This window comes from Anarrhichthys ocellatus, unplaced genomic scaffold, assembly GCF_004355925.1.
Source record: "Anarrhichthys ocellatus isolate YVR2014 unplaced genomic scaffold, GSC_Weel_1.0 scaffold18, whole genome shotgun sequence".
Classification (NCBI taxonomy): domain Eukaryota; kingdom Metazoa; phylum Chordata; class Actinopteri; order Perciformes; family Anarhichadidae; genus Anarrhichthys; species Anarrhichthys ocellatus.
Window position 1 is genome coordinate 6212157 of NW_022280048.1, and position 12526 is coordinate 6224682.

Genomic DNA, 12526 nt, shown 5'->3' on the forward strand with positions numbered 1-12526 from the left:
GACTGACGTTAATTTACAAAGACGAATGATGTGGCAAAAATCATAGGGCGAATAGAAAGAAGTAGTTCCAGTTTCACATTTATTTTTTATATATTTATATGTCCAGGTCTTGTGTCACTGTTTGGTAATTCAAATACAACATTAAATGTATTAAATATTTTTAAATATACCAATGAAATAGTGATTATACACGCCATGATGCACTTTTAAAAAGTGTGACTGCGTATTCATCCGCCTCACCGAGTGGACTTCCATTTCCGGGATATTTTATCTTCAGACCAACCTCCACCCGCCATTGCAGGACCAGGGAGTCGGTGTAGTGGCAGTCGGTTGTTAGCCAGGGGAAGACCGCAAGTAAACAGTTGAGGGACGAATTATAAAGTACCACCACACCGACAGCAGGTTTTACACAAGGCTTACTACTAATTCATTTGGACTTTAGACTAGAATCCTGTTGGCTGTCTGGCTAGGATCTAAGAGAAGAAGCCGTAATTTGTTAGCATTAGAAGCGGAGGAGAGTGAGAGGACCCGCCATGGCTCAGATCCTGCCTATTCGCTTTCAGGAGCACCTGCAGGTATGTGGATGAATGAATGGTTGAATTGTTTGGTAAAGTTGTCTTTCAGTCTTAATCACTGCGATATTCCGAGTGACTCAAGGGACTTTTCAAACACAAATTAAGGATTGCTAACAAGCTGAGGTAGCTAACGCGAGCTATGCTAACTAGCTTGGCAGGGTGGATGACGTTTATCTTAGTTAGCATCTAGCCTTCTAGCTAACACTTTGACTAACCACCCTGGATCGTGATTTACGTTAAACGACGAAAGCCTGCCACTGGGCGACACAAACAAAAGGTTTATACAAAGGCTATCGAGTCGTAATCATAAATGTTGCGTTGTCCCAGCCATTTCTTATGAGTTAACGTAACGTATAACTATCGGCAGTGAACATATTCTCAATGTGTTATCAGAGTAACGTTACACATCGCTATAATATTAGTACAAATGGGCACTGTCGATGCTTCTTTGAGGATAATTAACTAACGTTGTATATTTAGTTGTTAATTATCGTATTACCTGCACTGACCTGGTCGAACCGCAGTTCGTACACCACTTCCCATATAGTCACGTGACAGCTGAGTGTTAAGTAAAACATATTTACACTTTTACAGTTAACCTACTGGTTTAGCGTTTACATAATCTCGAATATGCATTGTCGTGTAACGTTGAAAGCGATTATCCGACCACAGGAGGATAATGACGTTGACAGGTTGTAGATATGGTCACGTAATGTGTTAGCTTGTCCATTCCTTTGATATGGTAGAAACAAAGCGGGTATCACACACGTCTGTAATACTAGAAAACAGGTGGTTTCCTTCATGTGCAGGCCTCTGCACTATATGGACTGGGCTTGCTTCTTGGTTTAAATGGCCACACCTTTGCTATAACTCCGATTTAAACTGCCAGTTGGTCAGGTTGAGGAAGTGGAAACATCCATGGCTCTCCACGCTTATGGATTCAGTCCGGAGGGCTGACTTTCAAGATGTAATGAATAAATGATAGTGGCGTTTCAGTCAAGCCTCAGGTGATTTATATGATCTCTTCACCTATTGGCTTTAAGACTGTCATTTGTTTGTTCAAACTTTTTATTTGTTTTCCCAAAAAAAAAAAAACAGCTTTGGGCTTCACAGGCTTATGTGACTGATGACTTTGAGCTAAAAGTTAGACAATTTCCTTGTGATCCAGGCTATTCTTGTTGCTGTTTTTTTCCCTTAATTTCCCTTTGTTCAACACTTGGTAATAACAGTGCTTTGACACTGATCCCTGATGTGAGGTCAGGGTCAGTACTATTGGAGTAGATTGTGACTTTCAGTACCTTGTTCAGTGACAGCTTAGCAGATGAATGTTTGAAGGCCTACTGGTCTTATTATTTCTTCCTGCCACCATGACACTATCACAGTTCTTACATATCTTGTGAGGTTGGGTTCTTGTTCAAAGCAGGTGGTTGCTGTCTTTAGATTTGTCTTGATTTTTTATTTTTTTTTGTTGTTTTTGTTTGCTTTTGATGATGTTGAAACAAAAGACAAACTAATTTACAGTGCAGCACTGCAGTCTGTGGTGACTTACTGTGGATACTCTGAATTATAATTGAGCTAATATTTTATCTTTAGTAAAGTGAAAGTTTTGCAATCATGTCCTGACACTACATCTTTGTAATGAAATCATACCGTTGTAGCTTTTGAATTTTACTATAAGCTTTCATTCAGGGAACCAGTGTATTTCACATGTAGCTTCTTCTCATTCATACTTGTTGATACGTTTTACTTTTACGTGCATTTTTTTTAAGAATGATGTAACAACGGCTTGCATTTTAGTCAGAGTACTAACTGTAACGCACTCTAGTTCTGATCTATCTAGTGATATGAACTGTGCGCTTCTCCTGTTTTGTGTCATTGACGCGTCACAAGGTCTTTTTTTGTGACTAATCAACTCCCAAGAGATCTCCAGCAACTATCACTAATGCATGACCTGCATATGCTGTTTCATGCATGTTTCACAGCACGCATCACTTGAGCAGATGATGCAGAATATTAAAGCTGGACGATATAACCTGAAATCGATAAATTGTCACAGTTGCCTCTTTTTTTGTGTTGGCTCATTTATAATAGGTTTGTTCTGAGAAGTCTGTTCATTAATCTTGTTAATGAGTTTATCAGGTGGAATAAGATTCCAGGTGCACCCTGGTAGCAGGAAGGAAGTTCTCCTAGTTTATTGATGCCTTTTGAGCCTTCTGTTATTATGGGTCAGTGAGAGTTGATATGAAGATTGTTTTGTGCAATTGGTTTCAAGTAAGCCATTTGAACAAAGTCTCGTAAAACTTCTTAAAGAACTCTTATTTTGTATAGGCCTATAGTTTAAGATGCTAGTATATGTAGTTGTGTTAATAAAGTTAACGTTAAACAGTATCATAGTGAATATCTCCTGAAGCTGTCCATCTTTCTGTGATTTTGAATAATCACAGAGCAGTATCAAAGGCGCACTGATAAATTGATCGTCTATCTAATGAAAGTGTGGTAAAATGATCAAGATGTTATACTTCTCAGTTGTCTAAATGATACTTTTGATGATGCTACTTTTTTACTGAAGCTTACACGCATGATTCTCTCATTGACATCGCCTACAGGAATTTTTGAGTTAATGTACGAAGCTAACACACGTAGACAGCTGTGCATTGCCTACGACAGCTTGAAAGGAAGCATTTACCTTTGTCTGTGCTCTCTCTCCAGTTCTCTCTCTCCCCGTCTTCCTCCCTCAAACTTTGCAATTGTGTGTCTTCTCTCATCCGGTCTACTTGCATGGCTTGCATTTTTATATATCATCCATTTATATAGTGTAGTGCAGACTCCAGTTAAAGAACTTTAATTGCACAAGTGTCAAGTAAAATACCTGTAACTTAGTGCATCCCTACACAACATTGTATATGCAATCAGTTTATCACGTGATCTATATGAAATATGTCATGCGTTCTGGAAATATGTTTTAAAAAATGTTAAATGAACAATTTACTGACTAGCGGCTTTCTTCTCAGGAGCATATCAGTGGAAAGGTTCTGATCAGTAAGGAACTAGTATCCTCGATACACATACCTACCTGGAAGTTGGTTGTCTGATAATTAAAAATGGCTCTCGGTCCTGTTTACGTAATGATAACATGGTGCCCAGTCTTTGTTGACAAAGTTTTCCCTTGCATATAGTATTTAGTAAGCATGGTTTGACAATCCAGGTTTCCTTTCCTGGGCCAAATAGGCACTGTTGATGATTAATTGAGTGAAAAGCCTCAGCTTATCAAATATTGTCTTAATTCAACACAGTATTTCACGTGCATGTCCGTAATGACATGTTGCTGTTAATTTACTTTCTCTACATGTGTATGTTTTGTTAGTATACACAGTAATCAGTTATGTTTACAAAACATTTCCAACTGTCCTTACTCAAGAACCTTCTTGTTAAATGTCTAATATGAAGTCTATTTTATATCAATCGTATCATAAATAAAAAAGTTTACTTACATATTTTAATACTAAAGTTTCATGGCATCGCTTTTTTCTTCAGATCTGACCACTTTTTAGTCAGACACTTAATCAACCCTGAATAGCTGCAGAGAATCACACGAACCCAGAGTTATCAAAACTTTTGAAAGAGGAAACAAAGGCAAACTTAATATAAATATAAATGATTACCCTTACGTTCTGTTGTAAACACCCATTAGGAGTTACTACCTTACTTAAGTGGGCACTGTCCTCAGATCCCAGCTGCCAACTTTGTGACTAATATTTGCAAATTTGCCCTGAATGGTGATTTGAGGGAAAGAAACAAGTGTAATTGGCAATCAAGTTCATTCAGATGAATGTGGATAGTTTTAAATTAGATGTTTGAGGTCTGAGAAAGGACTTAGTTCGCTGAATACTCTAAAAAGATGGGACTTGTAATCTGGCAGTGCTGACAATTAATGCATATAATTCAGATTAATTTCCATTGTTTTGTAATAAGTATGATTTGTTTGTGGCACATACAAGTACCATTACATCCCTACTGTTAGCCTAGAGAGAATAGCATTAGATTGCTATTACCGTACAAGGGTTGGATGGTGCACTTTGAACTGTGCGGGTAACTGACCAGCTGATATCTCGTGACATGCCGGTGAGGATACAGAACTGCTGAACACATGACATTCTGCAGCACTGTCTAAATGTAAGATAAAGCGTGCATTTGTGAGAAAAAAGGAAACTGCAGTCCCAAAACCACCTCAGCAGAACTGGCCTGGAGTGGAGCTGGATGAGCTCCAGAAATGCATGCATTCCCCCCCTCTCGATTTATCAGTAACAGTAAAGGCAGCCCTCTTGCTCCTCACCCCTGGGCTGGTCACATGTCTCCCACACGTGTCACATGGTAGTGGAGGAGGCAGCACTGGGCAGGCCTGTTGTTTCAGTCCTGGTAGACAAAGGGTCCCTGGTTTCCTGTTGTGGAGCACAGCAATGAAGTGCTGCAAGCCTCAGCACATTACATAGCACATCCTGCCCTCCCTTGAACTTTACATGTGCGGGACACACACACAGCATTTTTTCTGCTGAGCAAGACACTGCTTTCCTTTGAAGGAGGAGCATACAGGTTAAATCAACAAATGTGATTCCCCTGGCGTCGTTAGAAATAGTTCATATGTGCTGGCTGATTCATGAAAAGCAACCATCAGCTCAATTTTGACTTTGACTTTACTCAGTTTTACTGAGCTTTCTTACGAGAGAACATGTGTCCTCTGAGCTGGATGACTGTTTGCTATGGATCATCTCAAATGAGCAGGAAAACATCAGCACTAGGGCTGCGTGGATGCATCAGTTATTTGCATTGGCTAAGAGTTGCATAAACATGTGTTGGGATTTTGGACCCATATCAAATATATGCCTGATATTACAACAGTTGCAGGGAAGCTCTCATGGGTTCACATGCTGAAGAAAAATACAAAGATGTTTAAGTAATTTGATGCCAAAAGTTAGTACTTTGTTGTACTTCCTTTAAATGTTTGTTTAGTAATAAATCAGGGCAGATACTAATTAAATAGCATTTATTTTGACGTCTGAATCCGAACCAAGCATTATAGTCACAGAACCGTGGTGGTACTACAATGAAATCAAGATAATTAGTTCTCCTTTCCTGATGAGAGGGGGGGAATTGCTTGGGCTTGAGCTGATTTGTTTTGGTTCTCCTCCACAGTGAAGCGCTTGCTGCACCTTCAGAGTGAGGGTTTATTACACTTAATCCATCTATGACATGTAATCGGGGTTGTGAGTGTTTGCATGCTTGGCCACTACTTTTTCTGGTGGCAAAAAAGTATGAGAACAGTATTGCTGTGTCACAGCAACTGATTTCTTTTAATATCTCATGGACTTCTTGACTTTCATGACATAAACTTTGATAACATGTTTTTGTACAAAATTATCAACTATGACATTCTTGTAACGGATTCCTTGGAGTAGATCATCATGTTAACTTGACTGATTGGTGTGAATGCAGTAAGCACTCATTTCCTGACACTGTCCTGATAAAAGTGTTGATGGCTGACATCAACTGATGAGCTTTCTGTGAGACTCGGTTGGAAAAATATTGCCTTACAGGGACATGCCCTACTATGATGATGCCATTGAAGACACCGTTCTTAAAGTGATTAAAATGGAGTAAAGTATCGAGGCTGGGTTAACTGTCAAGTGATTAATGATGGTAATGCATAGTGTATAATAGTGACTCTTGTTGGCAATTTGTTGCTGCCATTTCTCTGGCTAGCTGGCCTATTCTTTGCAACAATAGCGTTCAGGTCCTCATGCAAATTGATTATTTCTTCTTTTGACTTTGCTTTTTTCTCTGTTAGCAAGGTTTGTGTTGCATGCGTTGTACACAGTCAGCAGATTAGTCTGTTGATCATCATGCTAGCATACACATGACATTCCTCCTCACTTAGATTTCTGACCAGTCTCCTCTTGCTAAACTGTTGTTAATTAGCTGCAGATGGATTTATAGGTTTTAGGCTGGCATCTGCCCATGAATGCTTGGGCCCGGCCCCTCCTCTCTGCATGTGTCCTTGAGCGAGACCCTGAAGCCCACTGCTCCTAACGCTTAGGATGGGTTAAAGGCAGAGGTCGAATTTCATGTATGTAACGTATGCAACGATAGAAAAGTTGTTTATTTAACAGCAGAGCTAAAAGCAGCAGGGCCAGGGCGGGCTAGACTAAACGACTCAATGATTTTCCACACGGGTTGTAACTCCACTGGTTTGACCTGCTTTAACCCAAATTCCTGTTCATTGATGTCACAGGAGTGTTGACCCACCAGCAGTTTATTACTTTAAGGTTTCCATAGCAAACCAGTCTGACAGACCAAACTGGGGTGTGGTCCATGTTCCGGCATTGCAACGTCTGACAGTTTGTTGTTATTTAGTCCAGGGAACGGAGGTAACATATTCACTGTGATTAGGCCATGCTGCTCTTTCCTGTTTTACGAATGCTATTCATTGTGAATGAAAGGACTTCCTGCTGATCCCAGAATAGATGACAGATGGTAGAGTGAGAGAGAGCAAGTAAATCTGTCTAGAAAGCTATTGTGTAATGATAGAGGATAGCCTCCTGTCCTGCTTAACACGTAGGCATACCTCAGTCTGGTTTATAGAGGTTACAGAGACAAGTTAAAGAAAGTGTTTACTACTTAGTAAAGCGTCTTTGCTCTGCGGGCTCTTTCCCTTTGTTTGGCGTTTAAATAAATGTTGCTTGAGTAAACAAGGCTGGTGTACCGGACAATGGCAGCGATAAGAAGCATGGAAGCTACAATGACGTTGCTGTATGATGTCACCCTCAAGTAATGAACAACCATGAAACCCTGTGGTGAACGCTTGCTACAGACCATGTTTCAGTTCTTTCCCCATAGCTGGTAGTAAGACTTGTTCGGTAAGGTCGTTTATCGCAGTGTCACTGAGAGGGAACGGGGTTACACACTAGTGAAAGAATGTGGGTGGGGCAGGCTGAGGGGAGGGTGTGTCCTGTCATTGATAAAAGGTGTTCCCATTTCGTTGAGCATTTCCTGGAACTGTGGTTTCTGTTTGCCGATTAGGACTAGACTGCAGCCGATTGTTGACAGTGGAGCCACATTTTATCATTGGCAAGCCTTGAAATGAAAACTCGACGCCACCAAACACTGGTGTGGCTGGCAGCTTAAAGGCTTATTTGTAGAGATCCAATTTGTGTTCACAAAACTACTCTTGACATTTGAAAATGTAAATTATGTGGCCACAAATTATGAGTGATTGGTAAAGTAAAGCAGTCATTAATACTTGCCAGTAGTCATTAGAATGCTAATTTAACATTTCCCTGTTCAGCCAAAAGATCTTAAAGTAGTTTCAATATAGAGAGTTGTCTGTTATTCATGACCATCGGTACACATTCGTGTACACCTGTCTGCTTAAGATTTTGATCTTATCACAGTTTGCTGTAATACTATTTTTTTTTTTTTTTTTTAATAAGAATTTACTAAACACCACAGATTGTACTTAATGATGGGTAGTTAGATGGATCTTTTAGCATTTTCTTGATTGGGATAAAATAATCAGATGTTTTAATGGCAGCTAAATATTGTAATGCAAATACATATTTGTAAGTAATTATTTGTTTATATTTATTCCATTTGTTTTTAAGTACATGTTCAAGGTACTTGTCTCCATGTGTGGAAATAATTGTATCTGGCCTGTTAAGGTAAATGGAAATTATGTCACAACAAAGGTAAGTAATTGACTACAAAAGACATTTGTAATGATGTCTCTACAGAGCTGCTGTGCCTCAAGTTTGATCAGGAAATCAAGCTCCAGTGTAATTTGTACAACTGAGGCATATTGCTGTTAGGTTGCGAAAGTAGAGGAAATTGCAACAGCAAACGTAGTTTCATTTCCTCCAGGTTTACTTCACAGTGCTAGCTTTGCAATTTGTTAGCAAGAAGACAGCGAAGTTCCGTTTGTGTAGTGAAAGCCTTTTGTCTGTTTGCTATATTCAGTGTTGTTGTTAAAATCTGGTTTGCAGTGGTTTCATTTTAGAATTGTAACAATGATGAACGGTTTGTACTTGTACCAGAGTCTTGACACTCCTGCCCAGAGCTGTTCAGGCAGTGCCCTCGTAGGTTGTGCTGTGTCAGGGTTTGTGTGAGGCAGGCAGGATGCCCTGTTTCCAGCCTTGGCAGTAAACCGGGCTGCAGATCTTGTTGGTGTTGGAATATGTGCTGCAAAGCATTTCACCCATAGCCTCGGGCTTTTGCTTTGATTAAACCTTTTTATGTCCTGTATCTGTTCTGCAGGGACATTAGGGAAATCAGGGAAACTGAAGCCAAACTTTTACTTTGTTGGTTGAGTCAATTTAGCATTAATTCTTTATCACAGGTGATTGTAAGGACATTAGTTCTGACAAAAAAAGTCTATAGTGTTACTCGTAGCCTTGACAAACCGCTCCCCAAATGCATTCGGTTGCAAGAAGTCGGACCTTGTTCGGCGTCTGGTATTCAGACTGCAGTGAGACTACAGTGTGGTGTAATATTGTTGTAGTGAACTCTTTGGCCCCTGCTTTGAGAATTTGGCGGTGGGTTAGCCCTCTGCCCAGCCCAGCTCTCTAACCATTGTGACCGCGCCACAGCTCCATGTGTCCACAGAGCTGCTGTTCAGTGTCAGGCTTGATGACCTCATCAGCTGGCTGTGGTAGTGTGAGGCAGCTGACCAGAGTGTCCAAGCCTTCTTCTTGGACACTGTTGTTGTTCGATCAGGACCAGGCATTTATTTAATTTGACTGTTAGAAATAATAATTGCTGTGTACAATGTTAACTGGGGCTCGTGAGCCGCCTGACACTCACTACAAAACTTGAAAGTCACTTCCTGCTGTCCGACAAGTTGTTTTTTTTTTTTTTTCTTTTTTCCCCTCCGGTTATTTCGCCACATGGTTGCCTGGACATCTCTGAGGAAATACTGCACTGGCTTGCAGTTAAGTTGAAATGCATTTGAACTGCCCCTTGGCAAATGGCAGCCTGGAGATGATGATTGTGGCAAAAAGAATGTGATCTCAATATTGGCACTGATTATCTGTGCAAATTATATGTAACTGTTTTGCAGGCTATTTTCTTTTAACCTAACATATCTTCCCCCCCCCCCCCCCCATTTCCCCACCTTTCTCTTAGCTCCAAAACTTAGGGATCAATCCATCCAACATAGGCTTCAGCACCCTAACCATGGAGTCGGATAAGTTCATCTGTATCCGTGAGAAGGTGGGTGAGCAGAGTCAGGTGGTGATCATTGACATGGCAGACCCCAATACACCCATCCGCAGGCCCATCTCAGCCGACAGCGCCATCATGAATCCAGCCAGCAAAGTCATTGCACTTAAAGGTAAGGCAGTGTGTTGGCATTGCAGACCACATTTCTCTAAATCGGTGAAACTGAAACTACATTATATTATTTCAGTGTTTTTTAACTAATCCCCGTAAGGGGCCTGTAGCACTCTGTTCTGACATGTTTGTTCAATATAGCGGCATCATCCATTAAATAGTTAAGAATATTTAGAATTTATTCTCATCTATTTATGTCCATAAACATCCAGCTACTTTAGTTTTCCACTGTGAAATAGGTTTTATCGGCCAATGTGTGTTTCTTCCAGACATTTGTCCTGTAAATATTCAAAGTAGCATATTTTTATTATTTTTGTCCAGCATCCATGATTGCTTTGACTTTTTTTGTTGTTTTTGTTTTTGTCTTTTCTATGTTCTTTTTTTTCTTTACTGCTTTCTTATGTGTTTGCAGACGGTGAGTTGAAATTTAACTTCTTCATTGTGGAAGTAAAATCCTGTTTTCAAGATGGCATTTATGAAATTATCCCGTTCAGCTTTGCCCTCTGCAGTAACCAAATGAAGCATATAGACTATGTTGATTACGGCTGACATGACTTGATCAACCATTGTGTACCATTGGGCACTTTAAACTTGGGTTTTGGTACAATTTTCTTAAAGTCTGTTTGTTAATGGCTTAGCTTTTTAATATTTTACATATCTAAACCCATCTCTGGATAATTATTTGGACCTTTTCTTTGTAAACAGGATTTAGCTTTCACAGCCTTATAGCTTGCTGGCATACCATCATTTTTATTACATTAGAACCTGTTTAATGTGGTAATACTGTGGGTAAAAATGATTTAATTTTCTTCTCAATTGTTATTTGAAATCCATGTATTCTTCCATTGGTGTGAAGTGGTCATCACTCAAACCTGCTGTTTCACTTGTTTCCCAGCTGTGTTTAATATTTGTTGTTTCAATCATTCTTTTGACCAACTCGTGGTTCTCTAAACCAAGGACTGAAGATTAGTTTTCTCCAACTACCAGAGAGCGTAGACTTACTGTGCTAACCTATGTGGGAAGTCTAATGGCATGTGATGGCTGCATTGACTTGATTTTGATTGGTTCTATCACAACTGGTCCCAGATGAGGAGTGACCTGGGACGAGAAGATATTTTGCATAATAACCTGTGAGGCTCGCTTGTCAGGGTGTGAGAAATAGAGTTCAAGAGCACTTGTTGCCCAGCTGATCCAACAGCTCTGTGTCCATCTGGCTGTAATCAGCTTGTGGCCTTGTCCCCTCCCAACTATTAGAATAACATCTCATGCGCCAAACAGCTTGTGTCTTAACTATCTGCCTGTGGTCCCAGTCTTATGCTATGAAATGGATGGATGTCTAAGGTCCTTCAATATGTCATCTCAATGAGCATTAGGGCATTGACATGACCAAATTATTTACCCCAGATCATTAGTCATACATATCTCGTGAACATCAGTTGGTGTTCACGTTTAACAATGAGGAATGAGATGGTAATAGCTGATAGAAGTGTTTTTATTGGATTGATCCTGTAATGGTGTTGGTGAAATATCTGTGCAGGTGTGACGGTGTGTAGCTCTCCTCCCTTTGAATTTATGGATTAGTTATATTTAGTTAAACAGAATGTGGTACAATGTGCAGTTTTATAGAGTTCTAGGTCATAGCTGACAAACGTGTGACATGCAGGCACGACAATAATTTCATCTCTTCACATTATGCTGCCTCCTTAAATGTAACACAGCAAACGCATAAGGCTCTGTTTTGTCTCTTTAGAAGATTGGTTTAAAGCGACTTTCACCCTGATAAAGTTATTGTGTTAATGCCTCAAAGAAGACACTGATCACATCCGCTAGCTGTAAATTGGGTCTTGTAGTGATAAGGACAGCTCAGTAAAAATGTTTCCCACAAAAAACAATGTTAACTTTATGAACAGTTAGAGTAGCTCAACAGTGTTATGGTGAGCTTCAGATCAATTTTGCTCAAGTTATAGTACCTGTCTTGTCCTCACTAATTATGCAGCGTAGAGTTAGGTTAGACTCTTCCTTACTCTTTCTACCCCCACTGTCTTCCCTGCTCACTCTACCATAATAATGCTTCTCAGCCGACCTTGTATCGAGCCATAACCTTTTCATGTCACTCTTTCTGAAGGACAGACGCAATGCGCACACACACCTCCCAACAGCTGATCATAATCCAATTTAAAAATCCCTTTGCTTGCTCTTTGAAATTTGGCTGCTGCTGCAAGTGATCCATTCGCCACACTGCTTTCTGTACTCTGATCCCATGGCTTAGTGATGACAAACTGATCTTGAAAGTTGTGCTAACGCATTGGTCTTTGCTTTTTCTCACTCTGTCGATGAGTATTAAATAATGAGCAAACAAGGCAGTCACACTGCTTCTTAATAAAGCTTTAGTTCACGAAATTAACCCTAACTAAAAAATATAAGTGCAGGTGAGTGAACCTTTTGTGAACATGTAGTTTATGATCTGTTACCAGGACAAACATTGAACTACAATTGTAAACAATCAAACATAATCATTATGGGAAACCTTTCCTGCGACTCTTGTCCAAAAGTCTCCCTTCCCCGTTAATTGT

General features: G+C 40.0%; 1 protein-coding gene across 2 annotated transcripts in view; it reads left to right on the forward strand.

Annotated features, from left to right (window-relative positions):
* The first annotated feature begins 287 nt into the window (after nt 1–287).
* The window catches only part of cltca (clathrin, heavy chain a (Hc)), a 30925-nt gene continuing 18686 nt past the window's right edge, over nt 288–12526 (forward strand). For both annotated transcript variants that reach the window (XM_031856994.1, XM_031856995.1), the window contains exons 1-3: nt 288–575; nt 9747–9954; nt 10366–10368. In XM_031856994.1, the coding sequence (XP_031712854.1) occupies nt 534–575; nt 9747–9954; nt 10366–10368 (253 nt within the window). In that variant the 5' untranslated portion in view covers nt 288–533. The remainder of the gene's footprint in view (nt 576–9746; nt 9955–10365; nt 10369–12526) is intronic.